The sequence below is a fragment of the Macaca mulatta genome, chromosome 12 (genome assembly GCF_049350105.2).
Source record: "Macaca mulatta isolate MMU2019108-1 chromosome 12, T2T-MMU8v2.0, whole genome shotgun sequence".
NCBI lineage: Eukaryota > Metazoa > Chordata > Mammalia > Primates > Cercopithecidae > Macaca > Macaca mulatta.
The window spans coordinates 105,835,542-105,860,788 of NC_133417.1; the positions used below are offsets into that span (position 1 = coordinate 105,835,542).

At 46.4% G+C, this 25,247-nt stretch overlaps 1 protein-coding gene and 1 long non-coding RNA gene across 7 annotated transcripts in view; one reads left to right on the forward strand and one right to left on the reverse strand.

Moving 5' to 3' along the window:
- AOX2 (aldehyde oxidase 2) overlaps positions 1–25,247 on the forward strand; it is a 78,404-nt gene that overhangs the window by 17,599 nt on the left and 35,558 nt on the right. For all 6 annotated transcript variants that reach the window (NM_001281315.1, XM_028830470.2, XM_077956368.1 and 3 more), the window contains 14 exon segments: positions 28–120; positions 3,731–3,882; positions 5,809–5,902; positions 7,393–7,502; positions 9,290–9,474; positions 10,775–10,958; positions 13,045–13,137; positions 14,207–14,376; positions 15,600–15,714; positions 16,628–16,750; positions 19,888–19,984; positions 20,743–20,867; positions 21,607–21,740; positions 24,113–24,200. In NM_001281315.1, coding sequence (NP_001268244.1) covers positions 28–120; positions 3,731–3,882; positions 5,809–5,902; positions 7,393–7,502; positions 9,290–9,474; positions 10,775–10,958; positions 13,045–13,137; positions 14,207–14,376; positions 15,600–15,714; positions 16,628–16,750; positions 19,888–19,984; positions 20,743–20,867; positions 21,607–21,740; positions 24,113–24,200 — 1,763 coding nt within the window.
- LOC144333451 (uncharacterized) lies at positions 4,011–19,990 on the reverse strand. The gene is made up of 3 exons (XR_013402106.1): positions 19,551–19,990; positions 6,607–12,868; positions 4,011–5,675 (listed from the first exon to the last, which is right to left on the reverse strand). It is a non-coding gene; the product is annotated as an uncharacterized LOC144333451 (long non-coding RNA).

A 25,247-nucleotide genomic window follows, 5' to 3' on the forward strand; every position in this document is an offset into this window, starting at 1 on the left:
CCTTTCCTAACTATCTCTATGCTTCAGGACCTGCAATGAAATCTCAAAGACAATTTCATCCAGTTCTCCTCTCTCCTGCAAGGATCTCTGAGCTGAGTATGGTGACAAAAACAAGTGATGGTGAGTTCCTGGTGTTTTTAGTAGGATGTCAATGAGGTGATACCCTGCACTAAACTAACACTCGCCAAATAACTCAGAACCTCCTCATCTGTTTGTCTTCTTCTGCATATTTAAAAAATGAAGAATAACTGGAATGAATTTAAATACATCCCCACCATGAAACTTTACTGTCAAAATCTTTCTGGGGAATAGGAGTATCCAAATAATATCATTTAGGACCTTGCAGTTACCTGCCTATAAAATGCCATGATGCCCCAGACAATAAATTTGCAATGAGACTTTGATGGGACGATAGCAAGAGAGGGCAGATGCTGTCCATCAGTTGGATGACGGACACTCCCAATTCAGCACTCTTTTGTTTTGTTTTGTTTCTTGTTTTTTGTTTTTGCCCAGGTTGGGGTGCAGTGGCGCCATCTCGACTCACTGCAACCTCCACCTCCCGGGTTCACGCAACTCTCCTATCTCAGCCTTCTGAGCAGCTGGGATTACAGGCACCTGCCACCACGCCCAGCTAATTTTTGTATCTTTAGTAGACATGGGGTTTCACCATGTTGGCCAGGCTGGTCTCGGACTCCTGATCTCAGGAGATCCTCCTACCTCAACCTCCCAAAGTGCTGGGATTACAGGCGTGAGCCACCATGCCTGGCCAGCACTCTTTTTGTTACTGCCATTACACCCCTCAGGTCCACCACAGAGCCTGTCCAATTAGCTGTGTGAGTTGACTGCTCAGTTTGGTCTCTGCAGCCAAAGCAGAGCTAAAACAAACAATGCACCTTCCTTTAGGGCTCTTAAAATTAAAACATGAGTACCCTCTAGTGGCTTGCAGGAAAGTTTCCATGATTCTCGAACTTTTCCTAAGTCCCAGATGAGTGAAAGACACTGGCTGGGGTGGGGTGCACTGGAGTCAGATGTGTTCCCCACCAGCACACCCAGGAAATACATTGTTGCACAGCTGTAATTTTAACTTAAACATTTGTTTAAAGTTTGCATTCTCAACCATATCACTTACATGTTTGGCTCAGTATACATTTGATTTCTCAAAATCGTTAGTATCCAGAAAGTCATTGCATGTTCATCCCATAGACCCATGAACCCTGAAAAGCACGGAGTTCCACTGAAATGCCCTTTCTGAGAATCAAAGTTAAAGCTCTTTTCACTTGCATTGGAAGAAAGATAGATTTTGTGACCAGAGATGGAATAAAATACGAATAGAACCACAGTAAGTAGAATGTTCTCAGTATAGCCTGGCAGAAGGTGTGTTGTGCCTAGCACGAGATGAGGTGGTGATGTGTGCAATGGAAGTGGAATTATTTGGCTTCAAACTGTGTTTGAACTCTTATGAGAATTCAGGCAACAGAGCAGACCAGTCCCCACTGGGGTTGAGCTGCCCTCTTCCATCTATGTCAAATAAGAGGTGGTGATGCTAGTCGATGTGATGCTTCTGACCTTAATAATAATTATGTCTTTTTGTTTCTGGTTTCTCCCCTACTAATGAGGCTCTGGGTCTTCTCCTGAGGGAGAAGGAATTGTATGACCAAGAAAAAAAAAGCTTGGTTTTCCTAGCACTCCTGCAAAGAGAAGGCAGGCCAGGATGTTCCAGAAGTTAAAGAACAGGCTCCAGTGAAACCTGTGATAAGGAAGCAACAGACCATCACTGATGGGTATGGGATGAAATTAGATCCCCTGTTACAGAGTGCACTTTAGGAGACGCTAAAACAAGAACAGGGTGAGAACTCCAGGCTGAGACATTCCAGTGGGGAGGGATAGTTTAGATTTGTTTAGCATAAGGATAACAAGGAGCAGCTCATGGTTCCCTCATCAACTAAATTAGCTGAGATTACTGAGGCAGCGGGGTGTTGCATGAGTATGCTGGCAAGGTGGGGGAGGTGTCATGCCAAGTACATTCTTAATATTGATAAAATACAGCTATGTAGGAGGGTGAAATATTCTCAAAGATTAGTCAACAAGAGATAAATCACAGCCCAAACTGATAAAAACAGACTAACTGCAATTAGAACCAGCCTAGCTAGTAATGTCAAATCACTCTACATTAGCGTTTCATTCTGCAAACCCCAGGGTGTGAAGGGTTAATTTTTAAAGGCTGCCTAACTCATCTCCTGGGGGTTTGGGTGACTACTTCTCTTTTGAAGACTGATTTGAACCCTTTCATCCTTACTGAAGAAAAACCCTGAAGCTTATGCTAATATCCTGCCAATCCTCACAACTTATGGCTCCAAAGGGTGTTGAAATTTTGAATTATTTCCTTGCCAGTTAGCAAATAACATTACTTCAATCCTGCTAGATACTCTCCCATTACTTCCCTGGATCCTTCCATTACTTCCCTGGACCCTTCCAGGGAAGTAATAGAGATGAGGGAGCCCCCTTCCTCATGCCCAGTAATGCTCAACATAAATGGCTGGGGCAGCTCCTTGCATGAGCCAATTGACCAGTGACCCTCACAAAACTGATTGTTGAAGATTTTGAGTATCGGGTGCAAAACCTGAAATCAAAGCATTATAGATTTTAGACAATGACCTGGGGAATTGAATGACCTTTGCCTTATTTTAATGCTATCCGATTTATCTCCCTTAATCACAAAGCAACTTTACATAGCTTCACCACAATCAGTCAGGAGGAGATCATTGAAGATTCTAGTAAGGTTTGCCACCTGCAAGTTTTTGCTGTCATTCCTTCTCTCTAGCCTCTATTTCCTTGTGTGTATCAAAAGAAGAGTGTGGACCAGCCCAGGGGATCTCACTCTGGCTGTGTAAAAACACCTTGAAACCTTTTAAAAAGCTGCAGGGATCCAGGCTGGGCACAGTGGCTCACGCCTGTAATCTCAGCACTTTGGGAGGCCAAGGCGGGAAGATCACTTTAGGTCAGGAGTTCAAGACCAGCCTGGCCAACATGGTGAAACACCATCTCTGTTAAAAATACAAAAACAGACCAGGCAAGGTGGCTCACACCTGTAATCCCAGCACTTTGGGAGGCCAAGGCAGGGGGCTCACCTGAGGTCGGGAGTTCAAGACCAGCCTGACCAATATGGAGAAATCCTGTCTCGACTAAAAATACAAAATTAGCCAGACATGGTGGTACATGCCTGTAATCCCAGCTACTCAGGAGGCTGAGGCAGGAAAATCGCTTGAACCTGGGAGGTGGAGGTTGCGGTCAGCCAAGATCACGCCATTGCACTCCAGCCTGGGCAACAAGAGCAAAACTCTTGTCTCAAAAAAAAAAAAAAAAAAATTAGCCGGGGCCATGGCAGGTGCCTGTAATCCCAGCTACTTGGGAGGCTGAGGTATGAGAATCACTTGAACCTGGGAGGTAAAGGTTGCAGTGAGCCAAGATTGCACCACTGCACTCCAGCCTGGGCAATAGAGTGAGACTCTGTCTCAAAAAAAAAAAAAAAAAAAAAAAAAAAAAAAAAAAAGCAGAGATTCTAATTGAATTAATCTGGGAGTGGGGCATCTGTGCTGTTTTTGAGTTCCCAGCGATTCTCTGTGAGCCAATGTGGATACTCACTGCACTGGCCAAACACTGAGGTCCTGGTGCCATGATTATAATTCGGCTGCTCCTCTTATGTCACTAGTAAAAACAAGTTGCTTTCCAGGACTGACAATAGGCGCTGGCTGCAGCCTGGCCCAGACGCAGGACATCTTGGCTGAGAGGATAGCTGAGCTGCCAGAGGAGAAAACACAGACGTACCGAGCCCTCCTGAAGCACCTGAGGAGTCTGGCAGGCCAGCAGATCCGGAATATGGCAGTATGTTCCCTGGTTTCAATTACTGGGCACACCGCACCTATTTCTGAACCTCACTGAAATGTTGGGATATGCATTGGCAGAATCAGTATGCAAAAAGGTCTCAGCAGATTGAAGCAACAGGCGCAGTAAATGTTTAAAATTAATAAACATATTTAATAAATATATTTAAGAAAAAGCTATAGGCCGGGAGCAGTTGCTCACGCCTCTAATCCCAGCACTTTGGGAGACCAAGGCAGGTGGATCTCTTGAAGTCAGGAGTTTGAGACCAGCCTGGCCAACATGGTGAAACCTGTCTCTACTAAAAATACAAAAAATAGCTGGGCATGGTGGTGCACGAATGTAATTCCTGCTACTCAAGATGCTGAGGTGGGAGGATTGCTTGAACCCAGGAGGTAGAGGTTGCAGTGAGCGGAGATCATGGCACTGCACTCCAATCTGGGCAACAGAGCAAGACTTTATCTAAAAAAAAAAAAAAAAGAAGAAGAAGAAGAACTATAAGTCAAGCTCAAAAGAGTGGCTAAGCATCCACTAATCACAGGTGAGAAAAGGATGTTACGGTTTTGCTAGTTTCATGATAAGCTTGTCCATGAACTTAGTTTCGTCTTAGGCTGCATTAACAAAAGTAGAGTATCTAAAACAAGGAGGGTAGCCTTCTCTACTCTGGACTGTTCAAACCACAGCTGGAGAAAGATAGTCAGATCTGGGAGGCATACTTGAAGATCTGGTTGATTTTGACCTCAAAAGAAAGGAAAAGAGACACAGTTAGGTTTTCGAAACACATATGCTCCTTCCCCTGCATACCCTCAATTGTATAGCAGAAATCTTTGGGATATGGAAAATCAGGGAGGGCATGATTCCTTTAAAACAGCTCTCAAGTGATTCCAAAATGTTCTCTCCCAAGTCAGGAACTCTGATGAGGTACACTGGTGAGGAGAAGGTGGCGGGAGAATGAGGGGTTGGAAACCACCCTAAAAAGAGGACTAGGAGTGGGAGAACAGGCAAAGGGAACATGAGAGCTGCCTTGGACTATGTCTAGACTCCTGAGGTCCGATGTGTTATTAATATGAGCAGAGAGTAGAATAAACCGACAGATGAGGGTCCAGGGAGCCAGATTTCAGCTCAGGAGGAAAAAAAAAAGTAAAATGGAGCTGCTCATAAAGGAATGGGGATTTCCTGTCCTCACCTGTGTTCCAGCCCAGACCACTGCAACCGGGAGGTCACCATAGATTCCTTCTCTATGCTGGGAGGAGAATCTTGAGTTCAATGGCCAGTCATTTCCCTCCCAAGTTCTGAAATGCTACAGGCTCCATCAGATCTGAGTGAGGGCTCCCAAAAAAGAGTGAAAGGGCAATTCTCTGTCCAACTGTGTGGATGCCTCAGAACACTGACACAGCCCATGTGAAGTCTGGCCATTTCAGAAGCCCACGAGAGATGAGGCTGTGCACCAAGGCAAGATGGCACCTCTGTGGCCAACACCGTGGCCATCTTCACTGTGGCCAGGGCTGAGTGGGGTGGCTCAGAATAGGCCACTGAGCCTCCCTGCTTGAATCTGAATCCCAGGCCTGCTCCTTCCTAGCTGGGCACATTGGTCAAGTTTCATAATTTGTCTGTGCTTCAGTGTCTTCATCTGTAAAATAGAGATAACGACACCCACCTCACTGGGCTGTGTGTCAGGGGTTAGACAGCGCGTGGAACACACTGGTGTTAGGTAAGTGCTAGGCACCCTTGAGTCCTCTTCCCATCCAAAGAAGCCAGTGGGAGGGGCCCTCCCTGACAAGCTGAACCCACGCCCTCTGCAAAAGAGAGAAAGATTGAACTGACAGATTCCTCTTGACCCTTTCATAGCCACTAAGAAGACCATTGGCAGGTGCCTTCCGGGTAGAGAAGCTGAGAGATAGAATGGCTGAGCTGTAACTCTCTCCTTAGTCCTTAGGGGGCCATGTGATAAGCCGGCATTGCTGTTCGGACCTGAATCCAGTTCTTGCTGTGAGCAATGCTACCCTCAATCTGATTTCAGCAGGTAAGCTGCCTCCGAACGCTCTGAACAGCACCCGGATATCTTTTGTCTTTTTTATTTATTCTTTTAAGGAATTGCTTTAAGTCAGAGCCCGAGTCTCTGGTTCTCAATTCACCATGGGGTGCCCAACTCATGAGGGAAGGTGCACTGATCCAAAAGGCAGCTGGTGTTTCCTTCTGACACCACACACACACAACCTGGGACCACACACTCAGGTAGCTCACATGTTCACCCATGTACCTTGCTTGATCAGCAAACACCAGAGGTGACGTGCAGAGGCTAAGCTGAGGGTGAGGTTGCAGTGTGCATCCTCCCTATGGGCCAAGGGACTGCTCCCTGCTACCCCGTCCTCATCATGGGCTCCCTCCGCCCACACACAGTCCGAGGCCCCCACACAGTGCCCTCAAAGTTGTCTCCCCGCCCCGCAGTTGCTGTGTAAGAAGCTACAAGGCTGGTGAGGACACACAGTGGACATCCACACAGGTCATGGTGGGCCCCTGGGAAGGGGTAGGCAGTGATGGATTTTAATTGCTAGCTGAGAGGAATGTTCCCTTGGGGTGGCTGCCGACTAAACCTCCCTTTCATCTCCCCAAGCGCCCAGCACACTCACACTGCCCCCAGCTGCCCCCCTCTCCCCCGCCAGATACTAATACCCAGTTGACTGGATGCAACTACATGCCAGGCTGTGCTGAGGTGTTGGTCGTTACCATTGGCTGAAGGTCTGCTTTCCCAGCTCAGCTAGAGTCATCTCCACCCGGAGCACAGCCCCAGCTCCAGCGAAGGCGGTAGATCAGCTCACTGGCCCAGCAGCAGGGAGGGGCCAGGCAGAGATCAACCGCGGGAGCCTCCTTTGGGGCACCCTGCCTCCTAACGAGCATACCTCCATTCCAGCCAGCACAGTGCTCACTGTGCCAGGGATCAAACGCATGTCACAGTCCCCAGGCCATGGTTTGACCTCCTCACTGCACTCCTGTGGGCCAGAGGGCACAGCTGTGGTCACCAAGAGGGGGTAACTGGGCTAGAAGGAGGTTTCAGAACTTTTCACTTCATTTTTAAATGTGTACGTGTCTGTCTCAAGAGCTGACAACAGCAGGAAGAACAAAAGGCAAAGTCAGCGGCTTGAACTGAATTGAATAGTTAAAAGTGAAAACAAACTGTGTGTTGGCTTCAAGATGTTGCCTTAACAAGGGTTCGTAAGTGACCATAAGCTCTGAACAGGTTCTGTGTAGTTAACCACAGGCCCAGTGAGCCTTCCAGGCAGAAGAGACCCCAGTTCACATAGCACATATGCTGATGAGAGAATAGTAATGTCACGACGGTGCCACCACTGGGACCCCATGATGGGACCCTGTGACTTTGCCGTGGACTCAGACCTCAGCCTTGCTCTCTGTAGAGGAAGCTGGCCTTTCCTTCTCCACTGCTGACATTTAAAAGAATAGAATAATCTTGCTCTCCTTGTTGTGACTGTGCAGAAACATCATTCTCTTCCACAGAAGGTACGCGGCAGATTCCTCTAAATGAATATTTTCTTGCTGGGTTGGCAAGTGCAGACCTTAAGCCGGAGGAAATTTTGGAATCTGTGCATATCCCGCACTCTCAAAAGGTCAGAATTCCGCTGGTTGCTTTTGAGGGTGGTTTTTCCTTTTTCATAACTGAGTCCAGTCATCTTTAGAAATCTAAAAACAGATGGAAAGAAAATAACTCTGCCCTGCAAACCTGTTTCCTGTCCAACTGCGGATTGGGCCAGCACCAAGGCCCTCCGACAGCCAAGAGCAGGCAGCTCCGGGTGTGGATGTGGGGCTGTTGCTGTAGCTGCAGGGCGGAGCCTGCTGAGGGCCTGTGGTCACACCACCACGCCCCTCATGGCCACGAGTTCAAGCTCTCGGGCTGTGGAATGGAGCGTCTCTAACTGACCCACAGCGAGATGGGGGCTAGGGCTCGCTGTCCCACACCCCACTCTAGCCAATAGTTCATGGGCGCAGGAGGGCCTCTAGATGTTTGCTAACTCAGAATCCCTGCGGCTGATGTGGCCACCCAGCCAGCTATGGAGTTGACCTTCTGTCCTCACTGCCTGCTCCCTGTGCCTCTGCCAAAGCTGTACCTGAAACCAAGAGGATAGTCTTCCCAGAGAGAGGCAATGCAACACACACCCACACACACCCTAGCTCAGCCCCCGAAGTCCCGGAGAGGAGCAGCCAAGACTCTGGGGCACCAGGATGATGAGGATGGCCCACTCCCCATCTGGGGCCTTCTGCTACAGTAGCAGTAGTGTTCTTCTACAGGAGCATTGGTCGTTACCATTGGCTGAAGGTCTCTGTTTTCCCAGCTCAGCCAGAGCCATCTCTACCTAGAGCACAGCCCAGCTCCAGCCAGGGCAATAGATCAGCTCGCCGGCCCAGCAGCAGGGAGCGACCAGGCAGAGATCAACAGTGGGGGGCTCCTTTGGGGCACCCCTGCCTCCAAAGGCAGGGGTTGTGTAGGCACAACCATGCCTACATTCCAACCAGCACAGCTCTGACTGTGCCAGGTGTCTTGTTAGATTGTGTCTGTGTGATTAATTAGTAGCTCCAAAAGCTGGGGGGCAGCCTGGTTATGGAGGGAGTCATAAGTTATGCTTTCAGCCATGTGTGATCTGCATTAGTTTTTCCTTTGGAATGGAAACTTCAAAACGTGTTCCCATTTAAATTCATGAAAAGGCAGCAGACGGAAAAATAAGCCCACTCAAACATGTGCACCCTTGGTGGCAGCACAGATGGAAATGCACAAAGGGGCACAGGCCATCTTCGTGGACCCCACCTCAGCTCACCAAAGGTCATGGCGCCAAGGGGTCAGCTGGGGCAGCCATCACCTCTTGACTCTTCCTCCTGACACAAGATTCCCTAGCCACTGTTGGAAAGCTTTGCTCGGCTCCCTTTTGTGCTTTCCAAGTGGAAAAGTGAACATTTCTACAAGCCAAGCAATGTGGTGGGTCTCCTTTGTACTTTTAGCAAATCACCTTTAAAAGCCCCTGCATTCGGAGGGCTCCTCCACCCTCATGGGGAAAAGGCATCTGAAAACTGGAGGGAATGGCCCCTCACAATGCCAGCACATGGATGGGTGTCCAGGAGTAAGTTCCCACAGCATCCCGTGCAGAGGCATCCTGGCCTCTGAGGGAGAGTGCGCGGTGATCCCTGTTCCTTGAGGGTGTCCAAGGCCTTGAGAATGGGACTTGGGGAGAACGCTGTTCTAACTTTGAACGAGAAGGCAGCCAAGGTGTCCTCTAATTGTGCCAACTGTCTTTGGTGTCTTGTTAGATTGTGTCTAAGTGATTAATTAGTGGCAACAAGACGCATAAACCACGTTCTTAGTTTTCACATATCAGATAACCCCAAATGGTTTTTGTCTCCACAGTGGGAATTTGTGTCCGCCTTCCGACAGGCTCAGTGCCAGCAGAACGCCTTGCCCCACGTGAATGCCGGCATGCGAGTCCTTCTCAAAGAAGGCACAGACAGCATTGAGGACCTGAGCATCGCCTATGGAGGGGTGGGGGCTGCCACCATCAGTGCACACAGATCCTGCCAGCAGCTCCTTGGGAGGTAAGCCAAGAGCCCGCACCCTGAGGGGGAAGCTTGCTGTTAAATAAAACAAGTAGAGATCTGTCTCTGGCAAGCATCAGTACAGCCCTGGGAAGATGGAAACTCTTCCATGAAAATCACTGCTTGTTCTTTCTGTCATTTTACTGAATGAATTAAACCTTATTTGACTTTGATTAATTGGATGCCACTCTTTGGATGAGGTATACAACAAAAATGACCTGGCCTGAATTCAGCCAGCAGGTAATTTTTTCCCATCTGCGCTCATTCTCATACAGATCAACAGCCTAGCCGTCCTGGTGCCATGGATCATGCCTATAATCCCAGCAATGTGGGAGGGCAAGGCAGGAGGATTGCTTGAGCTTAGGAGTTCAAAACTAGCCAGGGCAAGAAAACGAGATCCCATCTCTACTATATATATGTATTTTTTTTTTAATTAGCTGGGCATGGTGGCATGCACCTGTAGTCCCAACTCCTCAGAAGGCTGAGACAAGAGGATCACTTGAGCCCTGGAGGTTGAGGCTGCAGTGAGTAGCAATCATGCCACTACACTCCAACCTAGGTGACAGAGCAAGACTGTGTTTCAAAAAAAAAAGTCTAGCAAACCCACACTGGGCAGCATCCAAGCAGCACCTAAGGCTCCCACCATTACACGCACTTTCTTCCTCAGTGAAGTCAGTCTCCAAGTCTGAGTCCTGTTCAGTTCACAATGGAATTGGCCCTAGTGGTCTGTTTTGTTGTTGTTTTTGAGATGAAGTCTCACTCTGGCACCCAGGCTAGAGTGCAGTCGTGCAATCTCAGCTTCACTGCAACCTCCGCCTCCTGGATTCAAGTGATTTTCATGCTCAGCCTCCCGAGTAGCTGGAATTACAGGTGTGCACCACCACACCCAGCTAATTTTTGTGTTTTTAGTAGAGATGGGGTTTCACCATGTTGCCCAGTCTGGTCCCAAACTACTGGGCTCAAACAATCCAGCCGCCTCGGCCTCCCAAAGTGCTGGGATTCCAGGCATGAGCCTTCATGCCCAGCCTGCTCTGCTTATTTAATACTTGGTTCTAGCATGTCTGGCTCTGGAACGTGCTCGTGTTCAAGTTGCAATGGAAGAGGTCCCATTCTCACCCTGCCATGACCCTTGGGCCACTCGATGTAGCCTCCCCAGGCCTTGGTTTCCCTAAGCAGCTTGATTAGGTGATTTCTGAGTTTCCAGAGGTAACTCTGGGGTCTCTAAAAGGTCACTATCCCACATCACGCCATGCTAGAAACTGCCCTCTAACCAATTCCCTCCTGCCTCCGACCCTCCCAGGCGCTGGAATGAGTTGATGCTGGATGAGGCTTGCAGGCTGCTTCTGGATGAAGTCTCGCTCCCAGGCTCAGCCCCGGGTGGCCGGGTGGAATTCAAGAGGACCCTAGTCGTCAGCTTCCTCTTCAAATTCTACCTAGAGGTTCTGCAGGAACTGAAGAAGCTGGTGAAGCTGTTCTCTGTGGCTGTGGGTGCTCTGGTGTATTCGCTGGCTGGGGCTGCTGAAACAAAGTAGCACAGCCTGCCTGGCGTGAGCAACAGAAACATGTTCCCTCACAGTTCTGGAGGCTGGAAGTCCTCAACCAAGGCGTCAGCAGGCCTGGCTCCCTCTGAGGGCTGTGCAGGGGACTCTGCCCCTGCCTCTCCTCTAGCTCCTCCTGGTTTGCTGGCAATGTTGGGCACTCCTTGGCTTCTAGAAGCATTACCCTGATCTCTGTCTTCACATGAAGTTCTCCTGTGGGTACCTCTGTGTCCAAATTTCCCCTTCTCACAAGGACATCAGTCATATGGGATTAGGGCCCATCTTAAGTACCTCATTTTAACTTGATTACCTTTGCATTAAAGGCCTTGCCTTATTTGGATAAGGCCACATTCTGAAGAACTGGGACTGGAGTGCTGGGAATTCAACACAGATATTTAGAACAGACACAGTTTGACCCATAGCATCTGGCTCTTATGTGTTCCTTGCACCCATAAGCTCACAGCTTTCCTGTCACTTTGGCAAACTGTCTTGTGCACAGCCTGTGCCGTTACCTGTCACCTGCACTGAGTCAGGCCTTGTCAGCTCCCAGCCGGCCCTCCTCCTGGGATCCAGCCCTGAGGGGCTACATGAGGCTCATGATGCCAGACTCTCTGCAGTCCGCAAATGTTGACTGCGTGCCCTGAACACTGAAACACTGTGATGTCCCTGCTGCCAGTGTGCAGCTTTTTTCTTTTAAAATCAACTTCATTGACGTGTAATTTACACATCATAAAATGCACCTATTTAAATTCAGCGCATGTTGACAAACGTTTATATCTCCGTAGCTACCACTTCAAATTTTCCAATAGCCCAAAAAGTATCCTATGTCCCCTTGTGTCACCATCTTGCCCCTGACCCAGGCAACCACTAATCACTTTGCTGGCACTAGAGATTCATTTTGCCTCTTCTATAATTTTATTATCAACCTAAAACATAAAATAAAATTTTATTTTTCAAAACAACCAAAACTGCCCAGGCATGGTGGCTCACACCTGTAATCCCAGCACTTTGGGAGGCCAAGGCAGGCTTGGGCACAGTAGTTAGAGACCCGTCTGGGCAACCTGGGGAAACCCCATCTTTACAAGAAATGGAAAAATTAGCTGGCCATGGTGGCACATATCTGTAGACTCAGCTACTTGGAGGCTGAGTTGGAAGGAACTCTTGAGCCTGGGAGGTCAAGCCTACAGTGAGCCGTGTTTGTACCACTGCACTCTAGCCTCGGCAACAGAGCAAGAGCCTGTAAAAAAAAAAAAAAAAAAAAAAAAAAAAAAAAAAAAAACAGACCAAAACCTGATGCGTATGCTAATGTTTAAATAGCTTTCCAGATTTTTCTGATTGTAAACTTTTGGAATAGGCTAGGCAAAGCAAAACATATTATCTCTCTCTCTCTTTCTTTCTCTCTCTCCTTCTCTCTCTCTCCACCCCTCCCCTGACCATGATTACAACTCTCACCCTCCCTTGTACTCCCTGTTCCCCAACCACAGCTCACCCCAATAGCCTAGTGTTCTAAGGTATCTGATTTTCACGGACTCAGATGAAGACCCTCATCAACCACACTCACCAGGATAATCCTTGCTGCCATCTAATTTCTGAACCAAGACACCTGACAAATTTCAGTGACACCCAGAGCAGCGTCCTCACCGCTACCGCTCTCCTGGGAGAGTTGAGTTCCTGAGAAAAGCAATCCGGCTTTGAGTCCTTTTGTGTGCAATGGATGCCTGCTTATTCTGGGATGGCTTATCTAGCCATTTTCCTTGCTTCTCCTCCTGCCTCTGCCCCCGCTCTCTGGCAGGCCTCTCCCTCCTCAGGGTGGCTTGAGGATCAGATTCCAAGCAGTCATTCAGGGTCCTCATTATCTGGAGGGAGGAGGGAAACAAGAAACATTCATAGAACATGAAGCCGGGGCAGGTAGTATGGATCCTGGTTATGCATGCTATGCTGGATACATTAGCCAAGTCAATTTCACGTAAACCAAAGCCCAGTCTAACCGTAGCTAACCAGCTTATCTTTATTGTTTTGAACCATCTTTCAGGACAGCCGTCATCGTTCTGAAGTTTCAGACCAATTCCTAAGTGCTCTCGAAGATTTCCCAGTCACAATACCCCAGGGAGTCCAAACGTACCAGGTCAGTGAGTTTGATTTAACTGAAACCTGCAAACTAGAGCCATGCTGAGCGAGCAAGCCTTTCAGAGCTCTGGTTTCAGGTCTGACGTTCTAGTCGTTGCCCGCGCAATGGCTCTTTGCTTAGTCTGCGTCAGGGAGACGCTGGAATCCTGAGGTCAGGCCCAAGCTGCTGCTAGATGAACTCAAGGCTGAACCATCCAGCTAATCTACAGTCTAATCATTATAGTCTCTTCAAAGTGATATTCTTTGGGCATTTGTTTGATATTTTCTCAGAAGAGCAGCCGAGCCGGAAGGTTCAGCCCCTAGCTCTGATTGCAAATGTTTAATCTCCAGTCAACAAACAAGAGCCCTGCAAGTAACTGAACTCACCCTTCCGGCAGGACAGTTTAGACATTATGGATTCTTGCTATAGCACAACCCCTCTCCCACCCCACCTCCACACACATGCGCGCACGCGCGCGCGCGCGCACACACACACACACACACACACACACACACACAGAGCTTCCCTGAGAGGAGCTCCAGAATAAACACTATCTACACCTCCCTACAGCCTAGTGATGTTTTTATGCCACTCCAAAGGGCAGCCAGGACACCTTATTCGGGATCTGGGGGGACTCCGTTACCATCCCCCAAACCCTGTGCCAGAGGCCCCAGTTAAGTCCATACTTGGGCTTCTGACTTGGATTGTAGCGTCCCACCCTGGCAACTGTATCACTTTAGGCCCCATCATCGTGAAGACAGTACCGCTGGACAGATTGATCACTGGAAAGGTGAGGAGGCAGGACAGCGAGATCCCCGAGAGCACCACCAGGGAAAAGAAGATGCCAGAAGGAGAAGCTGGGGTGCCCCTTCACCTACTTTGCCATTTATTGCCACATAACTGAAATGACAATTCACTGTTCTAGTGGCATCACTGATGTGTCACACTCATCATCTGGCCCACTCCAGTGTTTGTCACCCCAGGGTCACCATCCAATTTCTCAATCCTAGCTCAGGAGTGTTGGTGATAGGCCAGGCCACTTCTGACAAGTAAAGGCTTCTGAGGCAACTCTTGTCTTCCTCTGTAGAATGTGGATCCTCACCAGCCTCTCCAAGACCCAGTTGGACGCCCCATCATGCACCTGTCAGCTCTTAAACATGCCACTGGGGAAGCCATGTTTTGTGATGACATTCCCGTGGTAGATAAAGAACTTTTCATGGCTTTGGTGACCAGTAGCAGGGCTCATGCAAAAATCATGTAAGTAAACGAAGAGCTTTCAAGAGTCTTTTAAAAGCACACCTGGGATCCCCTCAGAGGAATGTGCCCATGCTCCTGCCATTTCCTGAACCTAAAGAACCTAAAATGGAAAGAATAAAGAAAAGGTTGCCAGCTCCAGGAGGAAGGGAGAACATCTAGAAATGAGCACCCTAGAGAGAGAATAAAAATCACTGGCCGGGCTCAGTGGCTCACGCCTGTAATCCCAATACTTTGAGAGGCCAAGGCAGGTAGATCACCCGAGGTCAGGAGTTCAAGACTAGCCTGGCCAACATGGTAAAACCCTGTCTCTACTAAAAACCCAAAAATTAGTTGGGCATGGTGGCACGTACCTGCAATCCCAGCTACTTAAGAGGCTGAGACAGAAGAATCACTTGAGCTCGGGAGGCAGAGGTTGCAGTGAGCCAAGATCAAACTACTGTGCTCCAGCCTGGGTGACAAAGTGAGACTCTGTCTCAAAAAAAAAAAAAAAAAATCACAGTGACAAGCCCTTTGTTTCCCTCCTAATCTCACAAAACCTCAGCTCCCTGCACAGCCTCAGACATGATTCAAAGGCATAAACCTGATAGAGAGCTGGTATTGAGGTGGTAGTGAAACACCCACTTCATGCCCAAGAATGAATGGCCCCTGTCCCAACCTTCAAGAACGCCCCTTGCCATAGCCACACTATCCCTTCTCCACCTCCAGTCTCCCAGTAGCTAAAGTGTTATCTCCTGGCCCAGTGGGAGTCTCTTGGACCCTACTCCTTGGCAGGTCTGTTCTGATTGGTCAGGAACTAAGATGGATTTGTTGTCATATATTCCGATTTTCAACCATGCTCTATCCCTCCCTCACATTTGGGGCCCTCAAAGCTTGCTGATTTCTACTTCCTCTTTTTTTAATTTAGAGAGAGTCTGGCTCTGTCATCCAGATTGGAGGGCAGAGGCACCATCATAGCTCACTGCAGCCTTGAACTCCTGGGCTCAAGCCACCCTCCCACCTCAGCCTCCTGAGTAGCTGGGACTACTGGCATGTGCCACCACCACACCTGGCTAATTTTTAAACAATTTTTTGTTGAGACAGAGTCTTGCTGTGTTGCCCAGGCTGGTCTCAAATTCCTGGCATCAAGCAATCTCTCCCTGCTTGGTCACCCAAAGTGCTAGGATTACAGGCATCTGCCACCCTGCCCAGAGTGATGTCTACTTCTTAAATATCTCTTTGTTTAGATCAATTGATGTGTCCAAGGCCCTTGAACTACCGGAAGTGGTTGATGTGATAACAGCTGAAGATATTCCAGGCACCAATGGCGCTGAAGGTGACAAACTGCTGGCTGTAGAGGAGGTACGTCCAGGACATGCTCTCCTAGATGATTCTGTGTAGACAGTCACCAAGGTACCCCTCCTGCCAGCTGTCCAGCTCCCAGCTCTTCCTGCCTTCGGGAGGTGGAAGCGCTGAGCCTTCTGGCGCCTCTGTAGCCTGCCTTTATTCAGCCCTACTAGTCTGGAAATAACATAGTAAAAGGAAATGTATTACAGAAAAGCAACAAGTCCTAGCTCTGCCACTGCATGCTCTTGAGTCCATATGAATTTTTAGGGACACAAGTCAGTCCACAACAGGAGCCACATTATACAAAAACTTTGTTTACCTTTAAACTCTAAAATATCATGAAGGCAACACGTGCCAACCAAGCTGGACAGAAGACATGGTAGATTCAAGTTACGGCCAACCTCACATCCACTCTGAGCCTCACATTCACTGAGTTACATGGCCAATGGAACTGTCTGTATTATTTAAATTATTTTTTCTTTAAAAATATTTTTTAGCCAAGCATGGTGGCTCACACCTGTAATCCCAGCACTTTGGGAGGCTGAGGAGGATGGATCACTTGAGTCCAGGATTTTGAGACCAGCCTGGCCAACATGATGAAACCCCATCTCTACTAAAAACACAAAAATTAGCCGGGAGTGGTGGCACACACCTGTAATCCCAGCTATGAGGCAAGAGAAGAGAGAGGCAGAGGCTGCAGTGAGCCAAGATGGCACCACTGCACTCCAGCCTGGGCAACAGAACGAGACTCTGTCTCAAAAAATATATATATTTTTAATTTTTAGCCAAGCAGATGTAGTCAAATGTGACTCCAATGTGGCTACTATTGCTAAGCGGGGACATCTAAGACACTAGTCACTGCTAAGGTTGAGCTAAGCCTATTCCCACCCAGAATTCTGTATCTGCTTCAGGTGTGTACTTTCCACAGGTAACCTGTGTGGGCCAGATCATCTGTGCTGTGGTTGCTGAGACAGATGTACAGGCAAAACGAGCAACTGAAAAGATAGAGATCACCTATAAAGATCTGGAACCTGTAATCTTCACCATCAAGGTAAACAGGGCTGGCCAGTCTCTCCCTAAGGTTGTAGAATTAAAAGTACCTTTGTAAAAATCTTAATGAAGGATCTAATTTTTTTTTTTCTTGCCACTGGTTTGCTCTGGAAAAATCAACTTTCTTTGGAAAACATTACTTGTACAAGCTGAAATTATCTTTGGTTCCAAGGAATGGAAAAAACAGAAGTTTCTCACTTTCAAAAAGTCTAGAAGTGGGCAGCCTAGGGCTTATAAGGCGTTCTGTGTGTTTAGGATCCAGCCTTCTCATATCTAGTCACTCCATCATGCATTGCTTCCTGGAGGGCACATTTGGTCCACAATAGCCACGGAAACTCTAGCCATTACATCCACATTCCAGACAGCTGAGAGAATCAGGTGATGAAGAAGGGTGTGCCCCCTCCCTTTAAGGACACTTCCAGTCCTTAAAAGGAGGCATGTACGTGGCACATGCCTTCCTCCATCTCTTTGTTTGGAACCTGGTCGCGTGCCACACTTAACTGTAAGGGGAGCTGGGAAATGTGGATTTTGTTCCAGGTTGCCAGATAACCACTACAGATCGGAGACTCTATGACTTGAGGAGGAAGGTGAGGATGCGTACTGGGAACAGTAATGTTTTGAAGGTGGAGCCCAAATGCAGTGGAACTTTCATGGTGGAATTCCACAGAAACTTCACTCTGGTTTCTGAGTCTAGATAATGATATTCAAATGGTATTTCAGGGAAGATAATGGAGTGAAGACAGACAGTTCAGGTGTGGACTGGGGTTTGCAGGTTCTGACTCAGTGAGGGACAGGTTCAGAGTCATTGACTTGAGAAAAGCTTACTTGTTTGTGTGCTTGTGACAGAACAGCAAATGTGTCCAGAGGCTTTTGTGAACCACTGGGACATTTTAAAACGTAACTAAACAGTACAAATTGCTCAATATTTAAAGTGTTTTTAAAAAAAATGTTTCTTGATCTTCCTAAACCAAATCAACTTTGTTCCAAATTCCCATTTGCCAAGTTTGCAAGAAATCCAGGCCATTTTTCTTGGCTCATTCCTCTTCCTTGGGTTGAATGAGGATCCTAATAAGGGTTTTTAAAATTTCACTTCTAACCCCACTTTCCTCAAGGGGGAAATGGCACCCAGAGGACACACCCATGAACTATTCTAGAATCCAGAATGGGTAGGGATTTAGAGTTCCCTCGGATTAGGACTGTCCAGAGTCAGCAAAAAGAATCCTCCACAAGTCATAAAATTGTCATATGTAATACCAATAGTGCTTCATCCATCTATTCATTTATTTATATGACTTTATAGATCAGAGGCAACATAGGGTCATGGTTACAAACACAGTTCCTAGAACCAAACTGCCAGATTTGAATAGTGGCTGTACCACTTACTAGCTATGTGACCTTAAGCAAGTTATTTAACCTCTCTGTGCCATGGTTTCCTCATCTGTAAAATGGAGGTAGTAATAATACATATCTCATTAGTTTGTCATAAAATTAAATGAGTTAATGGGTGTAAAGCACTTAGAACAGTACCTGGCACATGGTTAGCACTCACCCAATATAGCCTATGTTATAACAAGATTATACTGTCTTGGCTGGGCACAGTGGCTCATGCCTGTAATCCCAGCACCTTGGGAGGCCGAGGCAGGCAGATCACTTGAGGTCAGGAGTTCGAGCTCAGCCTGGCCAACATGGTGAAACCCCGTCTCTACTAAAAATACAAAAATTAGCCAGGTGTGGTGATGCATGCCTGTAATCCCAGCTACTTGGGAGGCCGAGGCAGGAGAATCGCTTGAGCCCAGGAGGCAGAGTTGCTGTGAGCCGAGATCATGCCAGCCTGGGTGAAAGAGCAAAACTCCATCTCAAAAAAAAAAAAAAAATTATACTGTCTTATGACACATTTACAGTATGGCAATAAACATACTTTCACATGTACCAGGATAGCTTCTGAGATCTTAGTATAACAGAAAATGGAAAAAATCAGCTATATTGTTCATTGTCTGCTGCTTTGAAAAAATCAAGTGTTCATCATTAGATAAAATGTTTCTAAAAACTTAGCCTGGGCTTGAACACTTCCTTTATCACTTATTTACAATATGACTTTGAGAAAGTTCTTTTAACCTCTCTAAGCCCAGTTTCCTCATCTAGGAAACCGAGATCATAACAGAATGAATGTAAGGATACATGTACATACACTGTTATTGCACAGTGCTTAGCACAAAGCAAGCTCTCCATCAATATTAGCTGCTCCCAGGAGGATCATCAGCAAGGAAGGCTATGGCATCCGAGGCCATCAGTCTAGGAAGGCAGGAGACAGGTGTCATTCAGAAGTATGGAAAAATACCTAGGTTCTAAAGGCTAAACAAGGATCCGCTGTCAGTAGGTCATTAAAGAATCAGTCTTTATTTGTAAGTCAGTTCATGTAATTGTCAGGGGGAAAAAAAAAAAACACATAGAACAAAGAGCTAGAAAAGCCCTTATGAGATGATGCCAAATACTCAAAGAAAGGAACCAACTTCCTATTAGATTGGTGCAAAAGCAATTGCAAACTTTTATAGCAAAAACTGCAATTACTTTTGCACCAACCTAATACAATGTATACTGGGCTTTCCTGCCCCAGAGATGTGTACTAACTTGTGTCTTCCCCCTCAAGACAGCCTCAGTATTTTTCAGATTCCTGAGTGAGAGGTTCTTGTATCTGAGCTACCTAAGTAATCTAACACAAGTGTTTTTCTTCAAGAAAGAGGTAAAAGAAAAAAAAAAAACAGGCAGATTCCAGAACCTCACCTATCATGCATTTGACTTACCTCATGTTCCCTGAAGAGTCACATTTACATAAGAAATTAGTATTTATCGTCCGGGATCATCATAGTGTCCCCAGCCCTCGGTTCTGAACGTAGCTTGCTTCTGAAGGTTTCGCTAATCCTTCTTGCTGGTTTTCTCTGCAAATCCAGAAGACCTTTCCCCAGACTTCTCATCTCTGCAGTGAGCCTACTGCTCTAATACTCCCTTGCTTGTTTGACACCTTCCATCTGCCCCGGGAGACAGTGATTTTCCAGAGCATGCTGGTTTTTAAGAAAAAACTACCAGTGGAAGGAAAAGTCGGAAGGACTGGCTTTTGTGCTTTTTTTTTCTGCCATGTAGGATGCCATAAAACACAATTCATTCCTGTGCCCTGAAAAAAAACTTGAACAAGGAAATGTTGAGGAGGCCTTTGAAAAAGTCGACCAAACTATTGAAGGTAAGCTCCCGGGGATAGTTAATAGACTCTGCCTGATTCTATTCTGAAGCAGGCATCAAAAGCGTATGATTTCCCCTCAGAAAGTCCAGCCTCTAGTCTTGGTGCTTTGCCAAATTTCTCTTACGCCTCTTCCTTTCAAATTGTGTGTGTGTGTGTGTGTGCACATGCACGCGCGGTTTTGGGGTTGAGGGGTAGGAAGCAATAGAATACATAAAAGAAAATCTCTAAGATTTTGGTTTGGGCAGAGTAAGGAACAAACTTGGCACTTTTAATTTGTTATCCAGAACTGTAGTCTCTGAAACATATTGCTACAGGACAAATGCCTGGGTCCTTGTCAGGATAAATCCAGGCCACCCAGGCAGGTGACGGTGGCTCACAACTGCAATCCCAGCACTATGGGAGGCCGAGGCAGGTGGATCACCTGAGGTCAGGAGTGCGAGACCAACCTGGCCAACATGGTGAAACCCCATCTTTACTAAAAATACAAAAATTAACCAGGCGTGGTGGCAGGCACTGTAATCCCAGCTACTTGGGAGGCTGAGGCAGGAGAATCGCTTGAGCCTGGGAGGCAGAAGTTGCAGTGGGCCAAGATCGCACCACTGCACTCCAGCTTGGGCAACAGAGCGAGACTCCATCTCAAAAAAAAAAAAAAAAATCCAGGTCAGTCAGTCCACATCTTACTGGCTTTTGAATTCTCCAAGACGGTGGCTTCCCACCAGCACACACCTTAGGAGTTGTTCTGTGCTTATGCTTAACAGGAGAGGTCCATGTTGGAGGACAGGAACATTTTTACATGGAAACGCAAAGAGTGCTTGTTATTCCAAAGACAGAGGACAAAGAACTGGACATTTATGTGTCTACACAGGACCCAGCCCACGTGCAGGTGAGGTCCAGGATAACGCTCACATCTCCACCTTCCTAATTCCATGATGGCAGTCGATCCTAGAGCCTCACAGTTGCTGGCCATTTTACCTGCAAAAACCTGGAATCCAAGCATTAGACATCGGACATCAATAATGCAGCCAAGACCTCAGAACCTTTTGTTTTTGTTTTTGGTCTTTTCAAGTAAATAAAAAAATAGTCACAGTAACGTTAGGTTTCAAGAGTATGTTCATTTGCATCATGCTTAGATGAACTCTGTGATGAGATGACACCACTAAATTATTTCTGTACTTGATTTTTCTCTAAAATAATCATCACAGATAACCTTTGGAGTCAACACATCACTTTATAGTACGTTTTCATTTCCCCAGTCACAAAGTGCTCTAGGTTTAGCTGCAAACACATCATCTCCTTGGTAGGTTGTCAGGAGTTCACCGGCTTTCACCTCCTTGGGACTTTAGGTCTAAGCATTTGACTAGGAACCCAGCTTCTCACAGGAATCCAGGGCTCTGACCTGGGTTTTCCTTCTGGAAAATACCATTTCTCTGCTAGAAGGGCTGCTCTGTGCAGACCAACAGTGTTTACAAACTAAACAGAGCCCCACCAGACAGGTTCAGATTATCTCCATTTTGTTTAATCAATGGTAGACATGAATGAATTCTGCTGTGATGTTGTTTCAAGACACAAAAAGCTTCTTTGGCATTTCACTCATAAACCTTCTTGTTATCTCACTTTTACAGAAAACAGTGTCTTCTACTTTAAACATCCCCATCAACAGGATCACCTGTCATGTAAAACGAGTGGGTGGAGGTTTTGGAGGGAAGGTAGGAAAACCAGCTGTATTCGGGGCGATTGCAGCTGTGGGTGCCATCAAGTAAGTATGGTTGGAGATGCCATTTGATACAGAATGGCATCAAATGCACAAAGCTGAGGGCAAATCAGTGGCTGACAGTCATCTGGGCCGCCGTCATAACCAAGTGTGTGTCCTTGGGAAATTCAGCCTCCTGCCTGTTTCTTTAAAAAAATGTAAATAATCCTACGTACCCTCCAACGCTTTTAGAGTTATTGCAAAAGTCAAATGTACACAGGACTTTGAATAACTAACATGCTATTGAAAGGAGCAGTGGGACTATTAGCTGAACACCTCCTGAGCTTCAGGGAAAGTGAGCCGTTGAGGGATGGGGCAAGTCACCCTGCCCAAGTGGAGTGTGCTAGGGGAGGCTGCTCCCTGACTCTTCTTTCCTGCCTTCAGACCGAGAACAGGGGGAGGTAAGGAAAGAAAGACTCTTCATCCTCTGCCTCCCTGCACCTGGGAAGGGCTGCGTCCTCAGAGTCTGCTCAATGGACAGACGACTCATCCTCAAAGACAGCTCCCAGGCTGACCTCAGCGGAAGGCTCACTCCTTTGCTGTTCATGCCTCAGATTTGTGTTTAGTTGGTGCTGCTTTTTCTGTTAATGGTTCATTTTCTGTGGCTAACTATTGTGTCAGAGCCCCAAAGGGCATGCAGAGTTCACAGGCCCTGCTTCATTTGACAACTCCTGTAGTTCAGAGCTAGGTCCTGAAACATTCAGACGTACGTCTCAGTCCTCAATGAGAAGCGGGATAAAGCAGGATCTGAATCCCATCTCCAGTTCTTTCCATAATTAACTCCTCTCCATTCACACCCACTGAGGACTCAGCACAAGATAATCAGTTCACTGAATTCCCCCCAGGCGTTGTGCCTTTAAGACTTCTCAAACACGACTGCAAGTTAGAATCATCTGGGCAGCATTTAAATCCCAGTGCCTAGGCTGCCCCATACCGACCCAGGTATCAGTATATTTTAAAACAGTGGTTCCACTGTGCAGCCAAGTGTGGCAACCAGTGCCTTAACATTCAACTCTACCTTGGTACACAAGGGCCGTGCATTAAATGATCCTCAGAGTAATGTTCCCAAACCTAATAGTAAGTAAGAGTTGCCTGATGTCATAGAAATTCCTGCCTTAGCTGGGCATGGTGGCTCATGCCTATAATCCCAGCACTTTGGGAGGCTGAGACAGGAAAATCACTTGAGCCCAGAAGTTCAAGACAAGCCCGGGAAACATAGTGAAATTCCTGTCTCTACAAAGATTTAAAATAAAATAAAATAAAATAAAAATAGCTGAGCACAGTAGCACGTGCCTGTGGTCCCAGCTACTCTGGAGGCTAAGGCAGGAGGATTGCTTGAGCCCAGGAGGTCAGGCTGCAGTGAGCTGTGTTCATACCCCTGCACTCCAGCCTGAGTGGCAGAGCAAGACCCTGTCTCAGAAAAGAAAGTTCTGCCTCCCCATCCCAGCACCACTGAATCAGAATTAGCAGGGGATGGACCTGGAAACTGCATTTCTCTGATGTTCCAGATTGTCCTCACAATTGGGGAAGACCAGGAAACCCTGCACTAGGATAGTGATTTTCAACATTTGCCTGAAGATACCTGAATCAACATCACTGAGAAAAATGCATTCTAAAGCCCCTCCCTGACCCACTGAATCCAAATCCTAGTACAAAGGCCCAGGAATATGCATTTTCACCAGCGTGCCAGAGGATTCTTCAGCACTCCAAAGTCTAGAAGCCTCTGCTCTGGAGATGGAGAAAAGATGAGGCTCCTCCCTGCATGAGAGCCCAACTTGGCCAGCATAGCCTTCAGGGATGAGAATGGAGACGCTAACCCAGACATCCTAGGATGAGTGTTTGGCCTTGTTTTCCCAGACATTTGCATTTATCTGTTCACATTCTTTCTCTTTGGTAATAGTACACTATCTCTAGTACACTATCTACTAGAGATAGTACGTTATCTCTAGTGGTGGAGATAATGCAAATGTCTGGATGTGGGTGAAGGTCAAACTTGAAGCTATAGAATTCAACTTAACTGCGTGTGACATTAATACTTTTAATGAGATCTCCAACCACTGAGTTATAGAGACAATGATGATTTAGTCATATATTAATTCACATTAGTGTCTAGCATGTTGTATGATATTAATACATTTATATGGGATAAATGAAGGGATAGATGGTTGAATAAAGAGTGGGAGAATGGATGGTGGATGGATGGATAATAGGCAGATACATTGATGGGTGGGTAGATAGTTAAATAAGGGGATGGATAAATATGGGTAGATAGGTGAATGAGAGGATGAATGGACGGACGGACGGACGGATGGATGGATGGATGGATGGATGGATGGATGGATGGGAGGGATGGAGAACCTAAGATTTATTTTCTTTAGAACAGGTCATCCCATTCGTCTTGTCCTTGATCGTGAAGACGATATGTTAATAACTGGAGGAAGGCACCCATTATTTGGAAAATATAAAGTGAGTATTAAAGATGAATTATTAAAATATCTCATTTTGCCCAGGCACTGTGGTTCACACCTGTAATCCTACCACTTTGGGAGGCCAAGGCAGGCAAATCACTTGAGCCCAGGAGTTCCAAAACCAGCCTGGGCAACATGGGGAGACCCTATCTCTTAAAAATTACAAAAATGAGCTGGATATGGTGCCACATGCCTGTACTCCCAGCTACTTGGGAGGCTGAGGTTGGGTGGATCCCTTGAGCCCAGGAGGTGGAGGCTACAGTGAGCTAAGATTGCACCACTGCGCTCCAGCCTGGGCAACAGAGTGAGACCCTGTCTCGGACATAAATAAACAAATAGATAAATAAATATCTGATTTTATCTGAATGGCTTTGCTCTTTTCTAGCATTTTGATTCTGCTAAATTCTAAAAATAAACTTAGCATCTAAAATATTAAATAAGGATGCTGTGTATTTGAATATTCATAACATTTTATGAGGAACTTTTAATAATTCTAGCAAATAATTGTGAAGAAGTTTAATGATAAAAATACAATTTCAAATGATGACCAAAACACTACTTGAAGGAATAAGGATTCACATTAGTGGCTCCTCAAAACAAACAAACAAACACTGATAGAAGGTACAAACATTACTATGCCAAACCTTCTTGACTATACAAATATTTTTCGGTGGAAATGTTTGGAAACAATTTGACCATTTTAACTGCAAAATCATTTTATACAAGTGTTTTTACAAAGTGGCTATGATACTGTCACAAAAGCTTTTTGCATGTAAGAAAAAATAATACAGTAAGTAGTGAATTTAAAATTGTTTCAAACTGCATTTACTGCATTTTTATGTAATTATAATATAAACATCTTAAAAATACTTGCTGGCCACGAGCTTACAATACTACCTTTTCAAATCTGTGATTGAGCTGTTACGATCATTCTAATATAATCTAAGTTGTATTGAACATACTTTACCTGGGAATTGCTTGTGGCATATTCATAGTTAGATTTTCTATCTGATTTTGTCATTGCCTTCGATTATCTTCCCTGTAT